Source organism: Oncorhynchus clarkii, chromosome 2, assembly GCF_045791955.1.
Source record: "Oncorhynchus clarkii lewisi isolate Uvic-CL-2024 chromosome 2, UVic_Ocla_1.0, whole genome shotgun sequence".
In the NCBI taxonomy this organism is placed as follows: domain Eukaryota; kingdom Metazoa; phylum Chordata; class Actinopteri; order Salmoniformes; family Salmonidae; genus Oncorhynchus; species Oncorhynchus clarkii.
The window spans coordinates 71,297,269-71,322,705 of NC_092148.1; the positions used below are offsets into that span (position 1 = coordinate 71,297,269).

The 25,437-nt window shown below is 43.3% G+C and overlaps 1 protein-coding gene across 2 annotated transcripts in view; it reads left to right on the forward strand.

Annotated features, from left to right (window-relative positions):
• LOC139373218 (leucine-rich repeat-containing protein 56-like) overlaps positions 1 to 19,562 on the forward strand; it is a 43,859-nt gene extending 24,297 nt beyond the window's left edge. Inside the window, exons 5-13 of one of the 2 annotated variants that reach the window (XM_071113445.1) lie at positions 9,971 to 10,067; positions 10,287 to 10,484; positions 14,323 to 14,503; positions 16,176 to 16,433; positions 16,835 to 16,902; positions 17,155 to 17,244; positions 17,824 to 17,966; positions 18,054 to 18,247; positions 18,428 to 19,562. In XM_071113445.1, coding sequence (XP_070969546.1) covers positions 9,971 to 10,067; positions 10,287 to 10,484; positions 14,323 to 14,503; positions 16,176 to 16,433; positions 16,835 to 16,902; positions 17,155 to 17,244; positions 17,824 to 17,966; positions 18,054 to 18,247; positions 18,428 to 18,942 — 1,744 coding nt within the window. In that variant the 3' untranslated portion in view covers positions 18,943 to 19,562. The remainder of the gene's footprint in view (positions 1 to 9,970; positions 10,068 to 10,286; positions 10,485 to 14,322; positions 14,504 to 16,175; positions 16,434 to 16,834; positions 16,903 to 17,154; positions 17,245 to 17,823; positions 17,967 to 18,053; positions 18,248 to 18,427) is intronic. The other variant, XM_071113455.1, reaches the window with a different exon arrangement.
• The last annotated feature ends 5,875 nt before the right edge of the window (positions 19,563 to 25,437 follow it).

Sequence of the window (25,437 nt, forward strand, 5' to 3'; positions counted from 1 at the left end):
TGGGGTGCCACAGGGTTCAATTCTCGGGCCGACTCTTTTCTCTGTATATATCAATGATGTTGCTCTTGCTGCGGGCGATTCCCTGATCCACCTCTACGCAGACGACACCATTCTGTATACTTCTGACCCTTCCTTGGACACTGTGCTATCTAACCTCCAAACAAGCTTCAATGCCATACAACACTCCTTCCGTGGCCTCCAACTGCTCTTAAACGCTAGTAAAACCAAATGCCTGCTTTTCAACCGTTCGCTGCCTGCACCCGCACGCCCGACTAGCATCACCACCCTGGATGGTGCCGACCTAGAATATGTAGACCTAGAATACATCTACAAGTACGTAGGTGTCTGGCTAGACTGTAAACTCTCCTTCCAGACTCATATCAAACATCTCCAATCTAGAATCAAATCTAGAATCGGCTTCATATTTCCCAACAAAGCCTCCTTCACTCACGCCATCAAACATACCCTCGTAAAACTGACTATCCTACCGATCCTTGACTTCGGCGATGTCATTTACAAAATAGCTTCCAATACTCTACTCAGCAAACTGGATGCAGTCTATCACAGTGCCATCCGTTTTGCCACCAAAAGCTCCTTATACCACCCACCACTCCGACCTGTATGCTCTAGTCGGCTGGCCCTCGCTACATATTAGTCGCCAGACCCATTGGCTCCAGGTCATCTACAAGTCCATGCTAGGTAAAGCTCCGCCTTATCTCAGTTCACTGGTCACGATGGCAACACCCACCCGTAGCACGCGCTCCATCCCTAAAGCCAACACCTCATTTGGCCGCCTTTCGTTCCAGTTCTCTGCTGCTTGTGACTGGAACGAATTGCAAAAATCGCTGAAGTTGGAGACTTTCATCTCCCTCACCAACTTTAAACATCTATCTGAGCAGCTAACCGATCGCTGTAGCTGTACATAGTCCATCGGTAAATAGCCCACCCAATTTACCTACCTCATCCCCATACTGTTTTTATTTATTTACTTTTCTGCTCTTTTGCACATCAGTATCTCTACCTGCACATGACCATTTGATCATTTCACTCCAGTGTTAATCTGCTAAATTGTAATTATTCGCCTACCTCCTCATGCCTTTTGCACACAATGTATATACTCTTTTTTTTTTTTTTCTACTGTGTTTTTGACTTGTTTATTGTTTACTCCATGTGTAACTCGGTGGTGTTGTCTGTTCACACTGCTATGCTTTATCTTGGCCAGGTCGCAGTTGTAATTGAGAACTTGTTCTCAACTAGCCTACCTGGTTAAATAAAGGTGAAATATATATATATTTTTTAAATTGCGGTGAAAGTTGACATTGTGTTTCCGAATGACATCACCAAGAGGTAGAATATATAGTTTAAACAATAGTGGTCCTAAACTGGAACCTTGAGGAATGCCAAAACTTACAATTGATTTGTCATAGGACAAACCATCCACAAAGACAAACTGATATCTTTCCGACAGATAAGATCTAAACCAGGCAAGAACTTGTCTGTGTAGACCAATTTAGGGTTTATAATCTCTCCAAAAGAATGTGGTGATCGATGGTGTCAAAAGCAGCACTAAGATCTAGGAGCATGAGGACAGATGCAGAGCCTTGGTCTGACGCCATTACAAGGTCATTTACCACCTTCGGTGCAGTCTCAGTGCTAAAGCCAGACTGAAGCATTTCATATACATTATTTGTCTTCAGGGTGGCAGTGAGTTGCTGTGCAACAGCTTTTTCTAAAATGTGTGAGAGGAATGGGAGATTCGATATATAGGCCGATTAGTTTTAAAAAAATTCAGGGGTCAAAGTTAGGCTTTTTCAAGAAAGGCTTTATTACTGCCACTTTTAGTGAATTTGGTACACATCCGGTGGATAGGGAGCCATTTATTATCTTCAACATAGGAGGGCAAAGCACAGGAAGTAGCTCTTTCAGTAGTTTAGTTGGAATAGGGTCCAGTATGCAGCTTGACGGGTTAGAGGCCAAGACTATTTTCATGAATGTGTCGATATACAGGATTTAAAAAACTTGTGTCTCCGTTGATCCTAGGTCCTGGCATTTCTGCGCAGACTCAGGACAACTGAGCTTTGGAGAAATACGCAGATTCAAAGAGGAGTCCGTAATTTGCTTTCTAATTTTCATGATCTTTTCATTGAAGAAGTTCATGAATTCATCACTGCTGAAGTGAAAGCCATCCTCTCTTGTTGAATGCTGTTTTTTAGTTAGCTTTGCAACAGTATCAAAAATACATTTAGGATTTTTCTTATTCTCCTCAATTAGGCTGGAAAAATAGGATTATCGAGCAGCGGTGAGGTCTCTTCAATATTGCACGGTACTGTGTTTCCAAGCTAGTCAGGGCGTGGGTATTTTCTGTATACAAGGGAACAATTTTCTTATGACAAATGTTTTTTTTGGTTTTTAGGGGTGCGACTGCATCTAGGGTATTACACAAGGTTACATTTAGATCCTCAGTTAGGTGGTTAACCGATTTTTGCACTCCGATGTCCTTGGATAGGTGGTGGGAGTCTGGAAGGGCATCTAGGAATCTTTGGGTTGTCTGAGAATTTATAGCACGACTTTTGATGATCCTTGGTCGGGGTCTGAGCAGATTATTTGTTGCGATTGCAAACGTAATAAGATGGTGGTCTGATAGTCCAGGATTATGAGGAAAACATTTAGATCCACAATGTTTATTCCACGGGACAAAACTAGATTCAGGGTATGACTGTGGCAATGAGTAGGTCCGGAGACATGTTGGACAAAACCCAGTGGGTCTGTGGACTTTTCCATGTCAATATTAAAGTCACCAAAAATGTGAATATTTTCTGCCATGACTACAAGGTCCGATAGGAATTCAGGGAACTCAGAGAGGAACGATGTAGGAGGAGCCTGTTAACAGGGTGATTGAGTAGGCTACATAGATTTCATGACTAGAAGCTCAAAATACAAAAACGCAGTCATTTATTTGTATATTTTTTTGTAATTTGAATTTTGCTGTCGTAAATGTTAGCAACACCTCCACCTTTGTGGGATATGGTCACTAATGTAACCAGGAGGAGAGGCCTCATTTAACACAGTAAATTCATCAGGCTTGAGCCATGTTTCAGTCAGGCCAATCACATCAAGAATGTATTTTTATTTTTAATTTGACCTTTATTTAACTAGGCAAGTCAGTTAAGAACCAATTCTTATTTTCAATGACGGCCTAGGAACAGTGGGTTAACTGCTTGTTCAGGGGCAGAACGACAGATTTGTACCTTGCTCGGGGTCTGCCTTGGATGTGAGAGATCTAACATTAAGTAACCCAATTTTGAGATGTGAGATCACAATCTCTTTCAATAATGACAGTAACGGAGGAGGTCTTTATTCCAGTCAGATTTCTTCGGCGAACACCGCCATGATTAGTTTTGCTCAACCTAAATTGAGGCACAGACTCAATTGGGGATAGCTGAGCTGACTACACTGACTGTGCTAGTGGCAGACTCCACTAAGCTGGCAGGCTGGCTAACAGATTGCGGCCTGCACCCTATCTCATTGTGGAGCCCTGTCTATGTTGATAGATAAAATGAGACCACTCCTCCAGCTAGGACGGAGTCCGCCACTCCTCAGCAGGTGAGGCTTGGTCCTGTTTGTGGGTGAGTCCCAGAAGGGGCAGAAAACAGTTTTCAACCAGCAATTGAGTTGTGAGACTGCTGTAGAGCTCATCACTCCCCCTAACTGGGAGGGGGCCAGAGACAATTACTCGATGCCGACACATCTTTCTAGCTATGTTGCGCTTGGTGACCTCTGACTGTTTCATCCTAACACCGTTGGTGCCGGCGTGGATAACAATATCCCTATACTCTCTACAATAGCCTTAGCCAGCACCGTATTTTTATTGGGAAGCACTGCCCCCTGTGTATGATCGCTGGATAATTATTTTAAAGTCTAATATTGTGGGTAATGGAGTCGCCAAAGACTAAGGTTTTCAATTTGTCAGAGCTAATGGTGGGAGGCTCCGACGGCTCAGACACCGTAACAGGTGGAGGAGAGACCTAAGAAAGGCTTGGCCTCCGACTCCGACTGGCTGCTTAATGGGGAGAACCGGTTTAAAGTTTGTCGGCTGAATGAGCAACACCGGTTGAGCATGTCGACAGCATTTCTTTCTAGAAGCCTAGAGAATATGTTCCGGCTGCAGGGACTGTGGGGGGATTTATACTACAATCTGAATTTACTGGTGGCACAGACGCTGTTTCATCCTTTCCTACACTTAAATTGCCCTTGCATTGCATATGCTGAAGCTGTGCTTGCAACACGGCTATCCTCACCATAAGGCAATAGTTCTCGTGTATATTATGAGTACAGATGGCATAGTGTTAATGTTACTCACTAGCTTTTTCGCCTAGTGGAGGTCCTGTAGGTCCATGTCTAGATACAGCGTCTGGGGTGAAAAAGTTTAATAAAAAAATTAGAGTGAGGAAAAAACATAGGTAAAATGTATTAAAAGTAAAAACCAAAAAGTTTGGCAGATAGCCAAAGAGCAACAAACAGCACAGTAGTACAGAGACAAGTCCAGAAGTTGAGGGTGGAACTAGACTGTAGCAGCAGGCGTCACCAACAATAAAAGTTAAAGAATAGGATCAAGCCAGTGGCTCAGATTGTACAATCCCAGCCTCCCACAAAGAGAGCCGTAATTGGAACCAGAGCTAGTGTCGCCCCATGGGGATCCCTGTCACGCTTCACCCTGGTCTGGTTGTCTGCATCAGGAAACACCCTGGAGTAAGAGGCTCTAGAGGACAGGGATATGGTTAAGCGCTGTGCTTTGAAGACTGAGTCCCTGTTGGTTGGGCATGGGATGGGAACATCACACAGTACAGGTGCAGAGTTTTTATTTCTACTTAGGCAGGACGTAGGGAGCTGTGACAGTAGGACGAGGGGGAGCAGCAAATCTGACTGATGTCCTCTGTCTGTGGAGCAGATGCACCCCACCTGTAAATCGCACAGCAGACAGACAGTTGTCTGGTTGCCAGAACAGTTTTTGCTTTAGCTAGAACCTTTTTCATTCGTATGTATAGTGGTACAATGCACACAGATCGGGGAACCAGGCAAGACTGACAAGGTGCTACTGGACAAAGCCTGTCGTTGTAGGATGAAGATGAAGTCAGATGCATCTGGGGAACAGGAAGCAGAGAACACAAGAGGAAAGGGCAGGAGCAGAGGGAAGAAATATACCTGTGTAACGCATCCTGGGAGTCCTGTAGAGGGAGTGAAGTATAAGAGAGGAGAGGGAAGATATAACTGTACATGAACAAGGGATAAAAGAGGAGAGGAGCAGAGTGGAGATGGAGAACTGTGTGACCCACCCTGTGATGAGCAGCTAAGGGCCGGCCGGACGTGAACAGCCCCTGATAGCATTTCCTGCATTTCCTGCTCTGAGCTGCGGGGGCTGAGGAGGAGAGAGTGTTGGGGAGGGAGGATGGTGGTCAGGGACAACTGGATACTGGGGCTGCTGGTGTTGTGAGAAGTCAGGTGGGAAAGTGGAGAGTGTGCTTCCTGAGGCTAAGGGGGGGGGGGGCACTTTTGAGAGTATGCTAAAATTTGGTGCTGACCAGAAGTCATAGATCAATTGAAATGTAATCTATGGCCCTGGGAGTGAATGCGATGGCCGGGAAGAGTTGGGATTGGAATGCTGGAGGGGTTATTGAGAGTGCCGTGTGCTGGCTGGGTTCTGGAGGCCAGTTGGGGGGGACTGTGAGGAGTGTGCTGAGTGGAGGTCCAGGGGGACAGATAACAGAGGCTGGGTAGAGCGGGAAGAGAGTGCAGGGGAGAGAGAGATGGGATAGTGGCAGATGGAGGGGTCAACAGCACAGGAATTAAATCATCAACATGTATTCATCACATTTTTACTAACGCTGCAGATATTTGCTTTAAAGCAGTATCCACATCCATAGGATGTAGTGATCACAATGTAGTAGCCATATCTAGGAAAACCAAATGTCCAGAGGCTGAGCCTAATATACTTTTTAAGAGGTCATACAAGAAGTGTCGTAGTGATTCATATGTTGATGATGTAAAGAATATTTGCTGGTCTATAGTGTGCAATGAGGAGACACCAGACGCTGCACTTGACACATTTATGAAACTACTTATTCCTGTTACTAATTAGCATGAACCCATTAATAAAATGTAAAAACTGTTAAATCCCCTTGGATTGATGAGGAATTTAAAAATTGTATGGTTGATTGGGATGAGGCAAAAGGTATGGCAATTAAGTCTGGCAGCCCAACTGATTGGCAAATGTACTGCAAATTAACAAATCATGTGACTAAACTAAATAACAAATAAATATAAACTACTCTATGAAACAAAGATAAATTATATAAAGAATGATAGTAAAAAGCTTTGGGGCACCTTAAATGAAATTTTGGGGAAAATAGCCAACTTGGCTCCTTCATTTATTGAATCAGATGGCTCATTCATCACAAAGCCCACTGATATTGCAAACTACTTTAATGACTTCTTCATTAGCAAGATAAGCAAATTTAGGGATGACATGCCAGCAACAAACGCTGACACTACACATCCGAGTATATCGGACCCAATTATGAAAGACAAGAATTGTACTTTTGAATTCCGTAAAGTCGGTGTGGAAGAGGTGAAAAGATTATTGTTGTCTATCAACAACGACAAGCCACCAGGGTCTGACAACTTGGATGGAAAATTACTGAGGATAATAGTAGACAATATTGCTTCTCCTATTTGCCACATCTTCAATTTAAGCCTACTAGAGAGCATGTGCCCTCAGGCCTGGAGGAAAGCTAAAGTCATTCCGCTACCCAAGAATAGTAAAGCCCCTTTTGCTGGCTCAAATAGCCGACCAATCAGCCTGTTACCAACCCTTAGTAAACTTCTGTGAAAAATTGTGTTCGACCAGATACAATGCTATTTTACAGTAAACAAATTGACAACAGAATTTCAGCATGTTTATAGGGAAGGACAATCAACAAGCACAGCACTTACACAAATGACTGATGATTGGCTGAGAGGAATGGATGATAAAATGATTGGGGGCTGTCTTGTTAGACTTCAGTGCAGCTTTTGACATTATCGATCATAGTCTGCTGCTGGAAAAACGTATGTGTTATGGCTTTACACCCCCTGCTATAATGTGGATAGTTACCTGCCAAACAGAACACAGAGGGTGTTCTTTAATGGAAGCCTATCAAATATAATCCAGTTAGAGTCAGAAATCCCCCAGGGTAGCTGTTTAGGCCCCTTGCTTTTTTCAATCTTTACCAGCGACATGCCACTGATTTTGAGTAAAGCCAGAGCATCCATTTATGTGGATGACTCAACACTATACATGTCAGCTACTACAGCAACTGAAATGACTGCAACGATTAACAAAGAGCTGCAGTTAGTTTCAGAGTGGGTGGCAAGGAATAAGTTAGCCCTAATTATTTATAAAACTAAAAGCATTGTATTTGGAACAAAACACTCACTAAACCCTAAACCTCAACGAAATCTTGTGATAAATAATGTAGAAATTGAGCAAGTTGAGATGACTAAACTGCTTGGAGTAACACTAGATTGTAAACTGTCATGGTCAAAACATATTGATGCAGTAGTAGCTAAGATGGGGAGAAGTCTGTCTATAATAAAGCGATGCTCTGCCTTCCTAACAACACTATCAACAAGGCAGGTCCTACAGGCCCTAGTTTTGTCACACCTTGACTACTGTTCAGTTTTGTGGTCAGGTGCCACAATTTTGCAATTGGCTCAGAACAAGGCTGCACGGCTGGCCCATGGATGTACACAGAGAGCTAGTATTAATCATATGCATGCCACTCTCTCCTGGCTGAAAGTGGAGGAGAGATTGACTTCATCACTACTTTTATTTATGAGAGGTGTTGAATGATCCGAGCTGTCTGTCTAAACTACTGGCACACAGCTCTGACACCCATGCAGACCCCACAAGACATGCCACAAGAGGTCTCTTCATAGTCCCCAAGTCCAGAACAGACTATGGGAGGCACACAGTGCTACATAGAGCCATGAATTCATGGAACTCTATTCCACATCATGTAACTGACGCAAGCAGTAAAATTAGATTTCAAAAACATATAAAAAAACACCTTATGGAACAGTGGGGACTGTGAAGCAACACAAACATTGGCACAGACACATGCATACACACATACGATAACATACTCAATATACATATACATGGATTTAGTATGTAGATATGTGGTAGTGGTGGAGTAGGGGCCTGAGGGCACACCGTGTGTTGTGAAATCTGTGAATGTATTGTAATGTTTTAAAATTGAATAAACTGCCTTAATTTTGTTGGATCCCAGGAAGAGTAGCTGCTGCTCTGGCAGCAGCTAATGGGGATCCATAATAAATACAAAATACAAGTGTGGACATGCATTGGGAAAAGGGGCAGTAGGATGTCATGTAATCCGTTACGGTGCCAGCTAAAATATTGTACTCAGATTACAGATACTTTTGAAAACCTAGATGATTACTTTCAGGATTACTTTTAAATTCAGAAAGAATGTTTGCGGAAAAAAAATATTTGTTTTCCCAATGACATTAAAATCAGCATTGTAAAAAGGCGCATGTTTAAGTTTGTTCTACCTTAGCGAGTCTGACCACAAGTCAGAGACCACCACTATGATGACACACCAAATGTGTTTGATGGATCGCGGGAAAAGAGCAAGAATATGACTTACGGATATCACTTATTATTGATATCTACATAGCACATTGATGTGAATCGCACTGCTGCTCTCTCATTTAGCTATTTGCGCCTTACAGATTGTGGTTGTTGTGGATGGCTGTTCACAAATCTAAATGTGTATTTGAACCCAATAATGGTTGAATTCAAGAAGTTTAAGCTGCCAATCAATCATTGTTTTTGAAACCAGTGGACAGCCAGTGAAAAATGCAAAAGCTGCATAGTGCGGATCCCAGACTATGGAATAAAAGTAAGGCTTTTATTGCTCTATCTAATTCATGCCGATAAAAATTTTCCATAGGCCTAATGGACACATGCTTAAACTTGTAAACTTTTGATAGAGTTAAAGGGGTAATCTGTAGTTGCTACATCCATTTTGTGACTTATCTTTACATTAATATATATATAATTTAATCATATTATTATATGTGGTACAAAGCGATGACTTAGAAGAAGCCTACATATAACCAACCCATAAAGTAAAATGTTACATCCATTTATGGCCAGCTATGTAAACTTTAACATTGATTTATCCTGCAATAGATGTTGTTCAATTGGTAACATACATTTGTGTCTTCTTCTAATGCCTCTTAAGGGGAAAGTAATCAAAAAAGTAACTGAATATAATCAGATTACATTACTGAGATTGGGTAATCCAAAAGTTACGTTACTGATTACAATTTTGGACAGCTAACTGTAATGGATTACATTTCGAAAGTAACCTACCCAACCCTGAGCTCGGGCAAGTCTGATTAGGATTCGCTGTACCACCGCCTATTGATACACTACATGGCCAATAGTATGTGGATTCGGCTATTTCAGCCACACCCGTTGCTGACAGGTGTGTAAAATCGAGCACACAGCCATGCAATCTCCATAGACAAACATTGGCAGTAGAATGGCCTGTACTGAAGAGCTCAGTGGCTTTTAACGTGCCACCTTTCCAACAAGACCAACTCCATATTAATGCCCATGATTGTGGAATGAGATGTTCAACGAGCAGGTGTCCAAATACTTTCGGCCATGTAGTGTACCATAAAAAAAACGCCACGTTGTACCTTTTACATTGCAGAAAACTTCTCGTCTCTAGCCTAAACCGTTCAAAAGTTAGGACTCATGATACAGGGCAATTTATTTTCTTTCCATCCTGGATTTGCATTTCACATTTTATAAATTCATAAACCATATGTCGCGGCACCTGATGTTCTGTTGGTACAATTCCACCCTTGCCTCTGGATCATGGCTGTCTATGTCTCCCAGGGACCTGGGAACCACGCTGTCCCATCTGCAGGTGCTGTGGATGTCTCGCTGCAACCTGGCAGACCTGGATGGGATTCCCTCCTTCTCCTCTCTCAAGGTAGAGTTGCTACTGGAAAACTTTTGCAGTGGACCATCATGAACTAGAGGATAGACTTGTTCCACCTGCCTAATCCACCTGGCTTCTACCCACCTTGCTCACCTGTGAAAATCTCACAATTCAACAAAAGTTGAAGTTTTATGCATTTGACTATGTGCAAATAACAGTTGAGCGACACTAAATCTGAACTTGTGTTGGTATGTTCTCTCCCTACGCTAGGAGCTGTATGTGGCCTACAACAGTGTGTCGGACCTGAGTCAGGTGAGCATGCTGGAGAATCTACAGCTGTTGGACCTGGAAGGGAATGATGTGAATGACCTGGTGCAGGTGCAGTACCTGGGCCTCTGCTCCCAGCTCCGCACACTTACCCTGGAGGGAAACCCCGTCTGTATGTGCCCCCACCCCAACGCCACACAGGTACCTATACACACTCCTACTGTATCTTCTTACCCTAACCCTCACCACAATTCCACAATCGTGTATATTATTGAATTCATTACTGAATCATCATAGATACTCAAGTTGTGTATGTGTGTGTATGGGGGGCTGTGAGCCATGCCGGGCTCTGGCTGTGAGCCATGCTCTCTCAGATGGGCCCAGATGATATTGGCCAAAATGCAGTGAGTCTGGCTGTGATCCCAGGCTGCTTTAAAGTATGAAATACACCAAGAATCTCACCGCCGATAGCTACTTATCACAGTGAGAAGCCGTTCCTTCTCTTGCTAGAACAAAAGTGGTACCTGCATGCAACCCGGTAGCAACGAATATACCAATGCTCGTCAGTGGCCAACAACTTGACTTTTAGCCAATCAGCGAGCACAAATGTTAATTTTCTCTATGTCCACGAATTAGTTTAGTCACACTTCATATGCAATGCAGGCTATGGGATGGTAGCTAGATACATTAAATGATGTGCATTAAGTGCATTTGGAAGTATTCAGACCCCTTTACTTTTTTCACATTATGTTACATTACAGCCTTATTCTAAAATTGATTAAATCGTTTTTTCCCCATCAATCTACACACAATACCCCATAATGACAAAGCAAAAACAGGTTTTTCAACATTTTTGCAAATGTCTATAAAAAAATTGAAATATCATATTTACATAAGTATTCAGACTCTTTATTCAGTACTTTGTTGAAGCACCTTTGGCAGCGATTACAGCCTGAGTCTTCTTGGGTATGACTCTACAAGCTTGGCACACCTGTATTTGGGGAGTTCTCCGGTTCTTCTCTGCAGATCCTCTCAAGCTCGGTCAGGTTGGATGGGGAGCGTCGCTGCACAGCTATTTTCAGGTCTCTCCAGAGATGTTCGATCGGGTTCAAGTCCGGGCTCTGGCTGGGCCACTCAAGAACATTCAAAGACTTGTCCTGAAGCCACTCCTGCGTTGTCTTGGCTGTGTGCTTAGGGTTGTTGTCCTGTTGGAAGGTGAACCTTCGCCCCCATCTGAGGTCCTGTGTGCTCTGGAGCAGGTTTTCATCAAGGATCTCTCTGTACTTTGCCCCATTCATCTTTCCCTTGATCCTGACTAGTCTCCTAGTCGCTGCCACTGCCATGCTTCACCGTAGGGATGGTGCCAGGTTTCCTCCAGACGTGATGCTTGGCATTCAGGCCAAAGAGTTCAATCTTGGTTTTATCAGAACAGAGAATCTTGTTTCTCGTGGTCTGAGAATCTTTTAGATGCCTTTTGGCAAACTCCAAGCGGGCTGTCATATGCCTTTTACTGAGGAGTGGCTTCCGCCTGGCCACTCTACCATAAAGGCTTAATTGGTGGAGTGCTGCAGAGACGGTTCTCCCATCTCCACAGAGGAACTCTGAAGCTCTGTCAGAGTGACCATCATGTTCTTGGTTACCTCCCTGACCAAGGCCCTCCTCCTCCAATTGCTCAGTTGGCCGGGCGGCCAGCTTTAGAAAGAGTCTTGATGGTTCCAAACTTCTTCCATTTAAGAATGATGGAAGCCACTGTGTTCTTGGGGACCTTCAACGCTGCAGAAATGTTTTAGCAGCCTTCCCCAGATCTGTGCCTCAACACAGTCCTGTCTCGGAGCTCTACGGACAATTCCTTCGACCTCGTGGCTTTGTTTTTGCGCTGACATGCACTGTCAACTGTGGGGCCTTATATAGACAGGTGTGTGCCTTTCCAAATCATGTCCAATCAATAACATGTACCACAGGTGGACTCGAATCAAGTTGTAGAAACATCTCAAAGATGACCAATGGAAACAGGATGCACCTGAGCTCAATTTTGAGTGCTCGAGCTCAATTTAGATTGATGAGGGAAATGTATTTTATTTGATCCATTTTAGATTAAGGCTGTAACGTATCAAAATGTGGAAAAAGGAAAGGGCTCTGAATACTTTCCGAATGCACTGTAAGTGCACAGACGCAATGCACACAACACAAAATACTTCCGCCAAGCTAGCTAACCACTATAGCTAGTGTTGACATAATAATTAAATCACAACGGGTTAGATAGTTTCCTGTGTTAGCTGCTGAGTTAGTGCAGTGTCCTTAGCTGCTGAGTTAGTGCAGTGTCCTTAGCTAGCTAGCTGTTTTGCTCGCTAGCGAATATTCTAACCTTAGCTAGCTAGCTAAATATTTTGGCTATGGGCTGGCACTGGCAGTATGGGATTACGAATGAAATGGTTCCCTTGTCTTCTTGCTAGGTAGTTAACTAGCTGTGGCCATCTGACTAGTATCATCAAGGGCTTTCTACAAAATCGAAACAATGGTGTAGAAAGCTTGGAATCTAGACCATGCACAGATATGCAAGGCCAAACAACGCTACTGCCACCTTCTGGTATGTAGTATTTTAACAAGGCTGAGTGGCTGACAACTTTCAAGGTCTTTGCTGTGTGTAAACAAAAGAGTTTGCCGACACTGTTCAGAGGTGCTAAGTACTATCAAATGTTTGACAAACCTACCTGTGTGTCTGTCCTTGTCTGTCTATCTGTCTGTCTGCATCAGACAGAATGGAGTGGGACTGGAGAGCAGGGAACAGGGAAGTGGTGTTCAAAGCAAAACAAACACCAAAACAGGCTGCTCTCATTTGACAAAGTCCAGGCCTAGGGAGCCTATGCACCTGGGGTTTCTTATCCTACACTGTATTTCATATAGGCTTAACTTTGTTTTGCTTGTGTAAGTAGGGATGGTACCAGCTATGGTAAAGTGGTGATGGTTAGTATAAATCTTGCTCAACTGGGCAGGGTGGAGAATATACTGTAGTAAGGTTTTAGCATATATGTTTTGAATGATGGGATTGAGCCCATATTAAAGTGGTTTATTAAGGTTTTACTATCGCACAATGACACAATGAAGTGGTATGACTGAACGATGCTTCCTGCCCATATCATTCCATGTTTTAGTCTAGTTCCTGTGCCACATATTATCTTGTTTACCAATTATGGGTTTTTAGGAGAGCCCAGGAGCTTGGCCTGTGAGGCTGTGAGTGCTTTGTAGGGTTTTTGGGACAGAGTGAATGTGTTTATTTTCACCTACCCCGTCAGCAGCAGGACTTAGGAAACTGGGGCAGTGAGGGAGAGAAGACTGATCTGAATATGCATTAGGCCTGGTCCAAGCACTGAGAGTGGGGTCCTTGGGTTTCTCTCTCTCTCTCCCCCCTTCTCTAACCCCCTCTTCCCCCCCACTTCTCTAAAACCCTCTTCCCCATCTCACTCCCTCTCTCTGTGGGTTTGATCTCTCAGCAGCAGCAGAATCGTCTCTCTCTCTCTCCCCTTTCTTCTCTGAGCTGTCTCTCAGTGCTTATAAATGATCAAAGCACAGTACAAAGTGCAGATTATTGCCTTTATTAGTACTCTGTTATCGGCCCACTCAGAACCATGTCCTTTGTCTCCTCCTTTGAACAGAAGTTACACATTCATTGTGCCTTAAAGCTCTATGTTATGTTATGCTGTGTTATGTTATGGTATACTGGTGTTAAGTGTTGTGTATTTGGCATTGAAAGGCTAACTTTGAAAGGTTGGACTTACCTTGGCCTTTATCAACCATTCAAATCACAACTAAAGGTACAACCTTGAACCCTTTTATGCAGTCCTATTACTGTATCACCTATCATTCTTTATCACAGTCGTCCAGAGGTGGGCCCTGTTTTATCAAACTTAGCCTAATTCAACTTCTCATCTGCTCATATGAAACATGATTCGTCGAATGAGGTGTGGGCTGGGCTCTCTTCCAGATACAACCAACCCCCCTCCTCCTTTATTTTGTGTATGCTGTCTTCTGCTTTTCCCAGGAGGAGGAGGAGGGGTACTGCTACCGGTCATTGGTGAGGGAGCTGGTCCCACAGCTGCGTTACCTAGACGACATGCATGCCAGGGAGGAGGCGGGGTCTCGCTCTAGCAGCTCCATGGGGGAAGACTGGGCCCTGCTCAGAGAGTCTTTTAAAGACTGCAGCTCTACAGAGACAGCTGAGGGTGTGTGTGCTTGCATCTGCTTGTGTGCATATCTGTCTGTGTGTGTACAGTGCATTTGTGTTCAGTATTCAGACCTCTTGACTTTTTCCACATTTTGTTACGTTACAGCCTTATTCTAAAATAGAGCAAATTATATTTTCCCTCATCAATCTACATAGAATACCCTATAATGAAAAAGCGAACACAGGTTTTTAGAAATGTTTGCAAATGTATTGAAAAATAAAAAACTGAAATGTTATTTACATAGTTTTCAGACCCTTTGCTATAAGACTCAAAATTGAGCTCAGGTACATCCTGTTTCCTTTGATCTTCGTTGAGATGTTTCTACAACTAGATTGGAGTCCACCTGTGGTAAATGTAATTGATTGGACATGATTTGGAAAGGCACACATATAAGGTTCCACAGTTGACAGTGCATGTCAGAGCAAAAGGTTTGAGGTCGAAGGAATTGTCCGTAGAGCTCCGAGACAGGATTGTGTCGAGGCACAGATCTGGGGAAGGGTACCTAAAAATGTCTGCAGCATGGAACGTCCCCAAGAACACAGTCGCCTCCATCATTCTTAAATGGAAGAAGTTTGGAACCACCAAGACTCTTCTTAGAGCTGGCCGCCCTGCCAACTGAGCAATTGGGGGAGAAGAGCCTTGGTCAGGGAGGTGACCAAGAACCCAATGGTCACTCTGACAGAGCTCCAGAGTTCCTCTGTGGAGATGGGAGAACCTTGCAGAAGGACAACCATCTCTGCAGCACTCCTCCAATCAGGCTTTTATGGTAGAGTGGCCAGACGGAAGCCACTCCTCAGTAAAAGGCACATGACAGCCCGCTTGCAGTTTGCCGAAAGGCACCTAAAGACTCTCAGACCATGAGAAACAAGGTTCTCTGTTGAATGACCTGTTTAGCCTGAATTGACCACGTCTGGAGGAAACCTTTCACCATCCCTACGGTGAAGCATGGTGGTGGCAGCATCATGCTGTGGGGATGTTTTTCAGCGTTAGGGACTAGGAGACTAGTCAGGATCAAAAGAAAGATGAACGGGGCAAAGTACAGAATGGACCTCAGACTGGGGCGAAGTTCCACCTTCCAACAGGACAACGACCCTAAACACACAGCCAAGACAACACAGGAGTGGCTTCGGGACAAGTCTTTGAATGTCCTTGAGTGGCCCAGCCAGAGCCCGGACTTGAACCCGATCGAACATCTCTGGAGAGACCTGAAAATAGCTGTGCAGCGACGCTCCCCATCCAACCTGACAGAGCTTGAGAGGATGTGCAGAGAAGAATGGGAGAAACTCCCCAAATACAGGTGTGCCAAGCTTGTCGCGTCATACCCAAGAAGACTCAAGGCTGTAATCACTGCCAAAGGTTCTTCAACAAAGTACTTATTAAATGGTCTGAATACTTCTGTAAATGTGATATTTCTGTTTTTTATTTTTTTTATACATTTGTTGCAAACATTTAAAATAAATGGTTTTGCTTATGGTATTATTGTGTGTAGATTGATGAGGGGGGAAAATAATCAATTTCAGAATAAGGCTGTAACATAACAACATGTGTAAAAGTCAAGGGTCTGAATACTTTCCAAATGTACTGTATCTGAACAGTAGATCCACCAGGCCAGTTCTGCTACTCTGTGTTTTGATATGCAATATTTTCCCTCTTCCCTGTCTGGCCAAAGAGAAGAGAGCAGCCAGTGTGTGTGTCTACTCCAGACCCAGCTCTGGCCAGCACCTAGCTAGCAGCCTCTCCAGTTCCCGTCCCTCCAGCCGACCAGTCACTGCCAGGCCCCTCTCAGCAGCCGGCTCCAGACCCCTCTCTGGGTCGCGACCCTTATCAGCGGCTGGGTACAGAGCCCTCTCCCCTCCCGGGTCCAGATCTGGTTCTGCTGATGCAGATCCAGTCTCTGTGGACCCAGACGCTAGCATTCTGACACACGGTGAGACACTTTATTGGTGTCCTTGGCACTGAAAGCCCTACCATCTCCACATATAAAGCTTCAGTTTATGTTCCTGAATAGGTCCATATAATGAATCAGGCTTATTGTTTTGTATCCTTTTGTGTTAATTAGCCGTTTCTGATTTATTTTTTACTTATTTTTGAAAAAGTACCGTTCACCTGTATAATTATGCAACACTGCCACCATGAGGACATCTTGTAACAGTGTCTGAAGATTCATTATGTATTTTTAAATCAGAGATCTTTGATTTTCCAACCCCAGAATTCAAGTATACTATGTCTTATACCTTTTATACATTTTTCTAAATTCCTATATTGTGACAATCCCATCCCTGATTGGCTATCCTCCATTGTAATGAAATGGTTTTTGTTTCTCTCCAGGTGCAGGGAAGGTCTTGTTCTGTGGGAGCCCTGTCCAGGCCCTCAGAGCCAGGCGACAGAAGATGAGGGTTTGTTGACCCATCATTAGCATGAAACTAATTAACTGCAGCATCTCAATCCTTATTTGACAAACTTGAGTCCTCTCTGGCACATTGACCACAGCAGAGATTTGACACAGTCTTCCAGCTTCAGGGGAAAGTGGCCCAGAGTGAAGGGGAGTAGTTATGTGTAGGGGAAAGGGGATATGTAGTCTGTTGCACAACTGAATGCATTCAACCGAAATTTGTCTTCCGCATTTAACCCAACCCCTCTGAATCAAGAGAGGTGCGGGGGGCTGCCTTAATCGACGCTCGCGTCATCTGAGGAGCAGTTGTAGTCAACTACCTTGTGTCATGGAATATTCTAATCAAGTGAGATAGACCTTGTCATTTCTTCAAACAATTATCTTTTTTCAATATCGATTAATTATTGCAATAATGAGGCTGGTTGACCCAAAACCCTTGAGTGTTGGACCGAGTAACCTAACCCTTACACAAATGCAGAGTTCTTTATATAGCTGACTTTATATAGGCTGACACTAAGAATGCTTAGTCATGGTTGGTGTGTCACACGTTGATGACTTTTTGCAAATCCAATCAGTTTTCCATATTGATTCAACGTCAACACATTGTATTTTTTGGTTAAATTATGTGGAAACAACGTTAATTCAACCAGGAATGTACAGCATAAAATATCTGTTAGAATTTAACTAGTTTTCATTGGGAATGCAGATAATACATTTTCATGAAAAGTAATAACTTTTGTATGTGAAAACACAGAATGCTGATTACTCCACGTGCTTAAACTACGTCAATTTTATTTTGAACCGACTTCGCCGGAAGGCAGCCTGGTTCAAAAATGAATGCAATCACTTTTCAACCGGTGCAAAGTCTGCCTACCTAGGCGCCCGGGCCAGCTTAATCAAATTCCCTTACATCCTCCTTATGCAGAATGCAGCCCCCTCCCCTGTGTCCACTCCTAGCACCCTGCCCCTCCATGTTCCGGAGCACACCTATGACCTTGAGGAGCAAGATGGATGCCAGGGCAGTGATGTGTTCTCTGAGCTCAGGGCCTGGAGGGAACAGCATAACAAGTACTGACCACCTACTCACTCACTCACTGTCTGTGTGAGAAATGACTGAACCAACTTTTCACTGTTTTCTATTGCTTTATGTTCCAGACGTCTATTAGCCATGGAGAGGGATGGGCCTCAGATACTGACCATCCTCAATGGTGATGAAGAGGAGGATGATGAAAGTCTCAGCATTTTCAGTGGCAAGGAGGAAGAAGAGGAGGGAAAAAAAGAGAGCGCTGGTTTGAGTCACTGGTTAAACACTGACTCGACAGACTCATCTTCCCAGTCCCCCTCTCCAGGCGAGTCTCTCTCATCTCTGGTTAAGAAGACTATCAAACATGCCAAACCTACTCAGTATATGAAATATAAAACCAAGAAACCTAAATATAAATCCAGGGATTTGAACACAGAATAACTTGAGATCACACTACCACAACACAGTCTGAAATGTTCTCTAATAAACTATGTTTAATTTATAGATGTGTTTCCGAGAGAAGCCAAATCCCCTGAAGTGGCCCGGCTCTCCCTGTCCCCTGACTGCACTCTGTCGCCCTCTCCCCCTCAAAGTGCCACATCAGCCCCTGGTAGCCGGAGGCTGTCAGTGCTGCGAGCACACAGACTGAGGCTCAGTGGTGGGGTGGCTGGGGCTGTTGTAAGGCCTGCTGAAGACCATACAGACTCAGAGACGGTCACAGGAGTCCGCATCTTGGAGAGCCAGGGGCTCCAGGAGGCTGTGAGGCCCAAAGTCCCTCTGCTGCTCAAGACTACTTACCACATGCCCCACAGGCCAGCCTCCAGCCCACTGGTCAGAGGGCTCAGGTCACCAACAGGTGGAGCTTCTGTGCAGTCTGTCAACGGGCTTCAACCAATCGTCTTGTGCAGACCACCAGGGAGGCCGGCCATTATGCGTCCTCACGCGGTCAAGGCAGCTCTGCAGAAAACGCCACAGCGCCTCACACTCCAGCCCAGCAGGGGGAACTCTCACTTAGACTAAGCCACACAATGTCTGTGATTGTTTCCTGAGAGGGGAACACTCAAAACAGGAGCTGAGGCAGAGATGGAGATTGTCCTCCAGGTCCCCGCTCTTCTGAGCTGAGCCAACTTGTGATGTGAAGACTTCCTTAGAGTGCAGTGACAAGTCTCCCTCTATGTTATGTTTAGGAAAGAGGACACTGGGGGCTGGATTACATCCAACTGTCACCTGGAGAATGGAACAAAAAAACTGTGGAATCCAAGTTTGAACTTGCTATCTCAGTGTTCTGACTTCCTCTGATGGACAGTTAGAGAATCACCTGCATCCCTCTGCTCTCTCAGCTCAGTACAGTACTGACAATGACTCTGATACTGAGCTCACATTGGCTTTACTAAGGACAACAGCTCTATTTGAAAAGGTTTATAGTTTGGTCGAAGATAGATATATTTCTTGGAAAGGCCTTTAAATTGAATTAGTATGCTTTTCATAATGCTGCATTTTTGTGGGACTTAAGTGTGTTTCACATGTCTCATTCATGTCTCATATCTGTGTTTTTCAGTTTGAATTACATTTTGTACTGTTTTTATTCACTCAAGTACTACCTTATCCACACCTTAAATAAAAATAGTTTGATCAACAAATCTTTCCTTTAATGGAACAATTTGATCTTGACTAGATTAGTAAGATCAAATGTCTTAGTTGTTAAATCACATCTCTAGAGTTTGAATCTATCCAGGTTTGTTAAGATATAAAGAAAGCGTGTAGAGTCCAATCAAGGATTATTCTGCAATGGAAGAAATGTATCATCTTTCACTTCACTTTCCCCAACTTTGTGGTGGTATGGCAATATTGTGCCACTTGGGGGCGCCATATAACTCACTACTGCCCCTACTGTGTTGTCAAGACTGCCTCCATAAAACTACTCAAGACCCACATTCTACTCTCTGCTTTGGGCCGGATCAAAGAGAGAGTTTAACAGCAAAAGCAATTAAGACATCACTAAATGAAATAGTGTGTGTAAATATAACTGTGTCTGAGTGCTTTAAGTCAATACTTAACCATATTTTCCAAATATTTGGGAAAACTAGTAAAGTTAGTTGGCCAGTGTGTCCCTGCTTTGAGAAATAGTCCTGAGCTGCTGGAAAAGGGCCAGTGCTATTGTGAAGCTTACAGTGGAAAGATCAGGATCAGAGAGGGGAAAACTGATCCTAAATCAGTTCCTACGGGTAGATCGTAATACGAGTACTGTTTGTTTTGACTGGAGAAGCTGTGTGACAGCCTCCTCCTCACGTGGCATCCATTGTGGACAACAGGTGCAGGGCCGTAACCAGGGTTTGAGTTTTAATGAGGCCTGGAAGGGGATGGAGGAGGATTTTTTATTTTTTTAAGTTGAAGCTCATTTACTGCATTTCTATACAATTTAAAAAAAAACTTTAATGGTATTTGAAGAACAGCAAAAACAAGAAAAAATGACCCCAGACATTATCACTTTGGCTGCTGTAGGCTTATTCACCTCAGTCGATCTACAAACACATAGCCTATTAGCTATACAATTGTAATGTTATACCTCTGAAAAGGGGGGAAACATGATAAATTATTCACACTGACATGTAGCATCAGCATCAAAACTAAAATGTATTACATTTTTAGAACTGTACTGATTGCATTTTAATGTAGGCCTATAGAGAAGATATGCCATGTTTATTATTTATTTCACCTTTATTTAACCAGGTAGGCTAGTTGAGAACAAGTTCTCATTTACAACTGCGACCTGGCCAAGATAAAGCAAAGCAGTTCGACACATACAACAACACAGAGTTACACATCCAGATTGTCCAGATTGTCTAGCCCAGCTGATTTGTACAGGTCCAGGTTTTGCATGTGGAGATAAGATTAGTACAGATTTTTCTCAGGGGACCCCAACCCTAAGTTTGGGAACCACTACACTAACCTCTCTGACCCTCTCTCTGCTTGCTTCCTCTCTGTCTCCTCTAGTTCCTCCTGCATGCATTGCAGCCTGCCTCCGCCTCACCACTGAGTGCAATATCACTCACTGTCTGTCTCAGTAGTAGCCTACTCTGTAAAGCAAAGTTATTACGAGAACTTAGTTGTGTAATTTTTGCTCCTTCTGAGTTAGGCTTCATTTAACGTTAGCTTGCTAGAAGGATGAAGTAAGAGGCTAAGTGATAGTAACCAGAGCCCTTCAACGTTACTGCCAGTTACTGCCAATAGAAGTCTCTGCCAGAGGCTATCCCCCTGACTGACTGACATATTTATAATCGACTTGTTTGCAGTTGTGCACTCATTCTCCCAGAGTCAGTTTGTTTGGGGGATGTCCATAGCCAGCACCCCCTGAAAAATCAGAATACATTTATTATATATTTTTTTTCAACTGATATACCTCTGTAGAGCAGGCACAATACTTTTTTGTTGTATAGTTAAGAACAGTATCTTGCAGGATTCAATAGTTAGAATTGTAAGAGGTGTTGCCCTGTCCCTTTCTCTGTGATTGTCATTCTAATTGAATCCACAAATAATAAAACCTTGTCCTCAAACATTTACATCAAAAGGTGCAAAGGTATAGGCAAAGATACAAAACTTCCACATCAAATGAAATATTTTTTTTGATAAAAAAACATGGAAAACCACCACGTTTTGTGCAGTATTAATTGACCATCCTTACAATCCTTAATGTAAATATGTTGGTCATTTAGGTTTGTATGATTTGTGATGATGTGGCTCAGTTGGTAGAGCATGGTGCTTACAATGCTAGGTTTGTGGGTTCAATTCCCATGGGGGACCAGTATGAAAATGTATGCACTCACTACTGTAAATTGCTCTGGATAAGAGCATCTACTGAAAAGGAATGAATAGGCCATTTCAGTTTTTACATAGAAATAAGTTGTATTTGCAAAGTATTTCAAGAAACTACAAAACAAATCAAGTAAGTATTTTTATATTCCACAAGTATTATCTGATTAAATGTTTTGTACAGATAATTATCAGACTCAAGTTACAAGTGCTGGTAAACACTCAAATACATTTAGTTTAAAAAAAATTACCAAAAGTAGTGCACTGGGCCTTTACCAATATAGACGTCTTCAGGGAGGTTTTTTTCTTCTCTCGCGGCACTCCCAAACTTCTTCCCGCGGCTATGGGGATGTCAGCAGACATGCAGGAGTTGCGGGACAGTTTTAAAATGTCACGTCTCTCGGCTTGTGTTGCGAGGTGGAGGAGTTAGCTGTTTGAGAGAGTGATGAATGTGCTGCTAAAAAAGGCAAATCTGTGAGGAAAATCTAGGGGACGCAGACAAACAAACCACTTCATGATTCCACTCGTTCGCAGAGAGGCAGGTGTGAATAGAACTCAGTCAGATCAAGAATTATAGCGTTCTGATATTTGATCAATGCTGGAAGCAATATTTAGAAGTTGATCAATTTATTTTCTTGAGTACAAATTATATATATTATCAATATTTTTTTCAAATTAGAAATAATTGGTACCGAGCAGAGTTCTGGACATAGGTGTCCTCGTAAGTTACTGCTATGAACAGGTGAACAATTTTAACCAAGCTGACATATTTGAAAAGGCCAATTCCTGTTCCTGGAGACAAACACAAGCAAACAGAGGGCCTGATTCCACTCTGCATGTCTGTCAGTTCTGCTTCACTGCTGTCTCTGGCAAAAGGACAGAAATGAAGGAGCCATAGAACAACAAAACAGATTGCCATCGCGACCACAGAGTACTGTTTGATTACACACTACCATGGAAGACTTGTGTGGGATTCATGGACACGCAAAAACACAGAACAAACTGTATGAAGGTGTGTCTGTTTTAACCACGAGACTGTCCTTATGTAACCGGTGTGAAATGGCTAGCTAGGTAGCGAGGTGCGTACTATTACAGTGTTGCCAAGTCCTTAGTAAGGAAAGTAGCTATTGGCTGTCCTAAAAATCGATAGAAGTCGCTAAATGAAGTCATCACCTAATTTGCATAATCGGCCATGTGCATGTAATTGTGATGGATGTTGTCGGAGAGATTAATAACTTTGTGGGAGAGACAAAAAAGTTAGTAAAAAACACCCTATATGTTTAGAACTACAAATGAACTTCTGTCGATTCTTTTTTTTATTTTATTTTTTATGTCACAATTCCAACCCTCCTCCTTTATCCGGGCTTGGGACCGGCAAATGTGACCCAAAAGAGACACTCTGGTGGAGTTACTTCGTTTAAAAAATATATATATTTTTAGGTTAATTTTCTTAATTTGGTTTTTAACCTTATGGTCCACTTAGGGGCCTACAACAAGTCACAGTAAAACATGAACATTTTTAACCATTACATTTTTTTGTATACAATCTAAATGGACCAAAAAGAGACAATAGAAGAAACTGTCAATGGCAATGTGAGAAAATTATGGTAACTAGTCTGGCCCTAATTCAGGTTAATAGTTTTTATTGTAAACCAGGATGGGATGTGAGTGCTTTGGGACGTGGGTGGGGCCCACGGGTGGGGCCCACGGCAGCATCCGCTGCTCGTTGAGAAGAGTAAGAACAATACGTGCTTTCATGTCAGAGTCTCCAAAAGTCTCCAATAAAGTCGGTAAGATTGTCGCTAGTTGCTTTTTTGAAAATGAGTTAAATATAAATATAAATATAGCGACTGAGTCGCTAAGTTGGCAACACTGCGCGCTAATAGCATTTCAAATCGGTGACGTCACTCGCTCTGAGACCTGCGGAGCAGTTCGACATGTACAACAACACAGAATTACACATGGAATAAACAAACATACAGTCAATAATACAGTAGAAAAAAAGTGTGCAAATGAGGTAGGATAAGGGAGGTAAGGCAAATAGGCCATAGTGACAAGTTAATTACGATATAGCAATTAAACACTGGGGTGATAGATGTGCAAGTAGAGATACTGGGGAGCAAAGGAGCAAAACAAATAAATACAGTATGGGGATGAGGTAGTTGGATGGGCTCTTTACAGATGGGCTATGCACAGGTGCAATGATCTATGTACAGCTGCTCTGACAGCTGGTGTTTAAAGTTAGTGAGGGAGATATGAGTCTCCAGCTTCAGTGATTTTTGCAGTTCGTTACAGTCATTGGCAGCAGAGAACTGTGAGGAAAGGTGGCCAAAGGAGGAATTGGTTTTGGGGATGACCAGTGAAATATACCTGCTGGAGCGCGTGCTGTGGGTAGGTGCTGCTATGGTGACCAGTGAACTGAGATAAGGCGGAGCTTTACCTAGCAAAGACTTGTAGATGACCTGGAGCCAGTGGGTTTGGCGACGAGTATGAAGTGAGGGCCAGCCAATGAGGGCGTACAGGTCGCAGTGTTGGGTAGTATATGGGGGGTTGGTGACAAAACAGATGGCACTGTGATAGACTGCATCCAATTTGTTGAGTAGAGTGTTGAGGGTATTTTGTAAATGACATCGCCGAAGTCGAGGATCGGTAGGATAGTCAGTTTTACGAGGGTATGTTTGGCAGCATGAGTGAAGGATGCTTTGTTGTGAAATAGGAAGCCAATTCTAGATTTAATTTTAGATTGGATATGCTTAATGTGGGTCAGTATACAGTCTAACCAGACTCCTAGGTATTTGTAGTTGTCCACATATTCTAAGTCAGAACCGTCCAGAGTAGTGATGCTGGACGGGTGGGCAGGTGCGGGCAGCGATCGGTTGAAGAGCATGCATTTAGTTTTACTTGCATTTAAGAGCAGTCGGAGGTCACGGAAGGAGAGTTGTATAGCATTGAAGCTCGTCTGGAGGTTAGTTAGCACAGTGTCCAAAGAAGGGCCAGAAGTATACAGAATTGTGTCGTCTGCGTAGAGGTGGATCAGAGAATCACCAGCAGCAAGAGCGACATCATTGATGTATACAGAGAAGAGAGTCGGCCTGAGAATTGAACCCTGTGGCACCCCCATAGAGACTGCCAGAGGTCCGGACAACAGGCCCTCTGATTTGACACACTGAACTCTATCAGAGAAGTAGTTGGCGAACCAGGCGAGGCAGTCATTTGAGAAACCAAGGCTGTTGAGTCTGCCGATAAGAATGTGGTGATTGACAGAGCCGAAAGCCTTGGCAAGGTCGATGAATACGGCTGCACAGTATTTTCTCTTATCGATGGCAGTTATGATTAGAGATCGACCAATTAATCGGTATGGCCGATTAATTAGGGCCAATTTCAAGTTTTCATAACAATCGGTAATCGGCATTTTTGGACACCGATTATGGCCGATTCCATTGCACTCCACGAGGAGACTGCGTGGCAGGCTGACTACCTGTTATGCGAGTGCAGCAAAGAGCCAAGGTAAGTTGCTAGCTAGCATTAAACTTATCTCATAAAAAACAATCAATCTTAACATAATCACTAGTTAACTACACATGGTTGATGATATTACTAGTTTTTCTAGCTTATCCTGCGTTACATATAATCGATGCGGTGCCTGTTAATTTATCATCGAATCACAGTCTACTTCGCCAAATGGGTGATAATTTAACAAGCGCA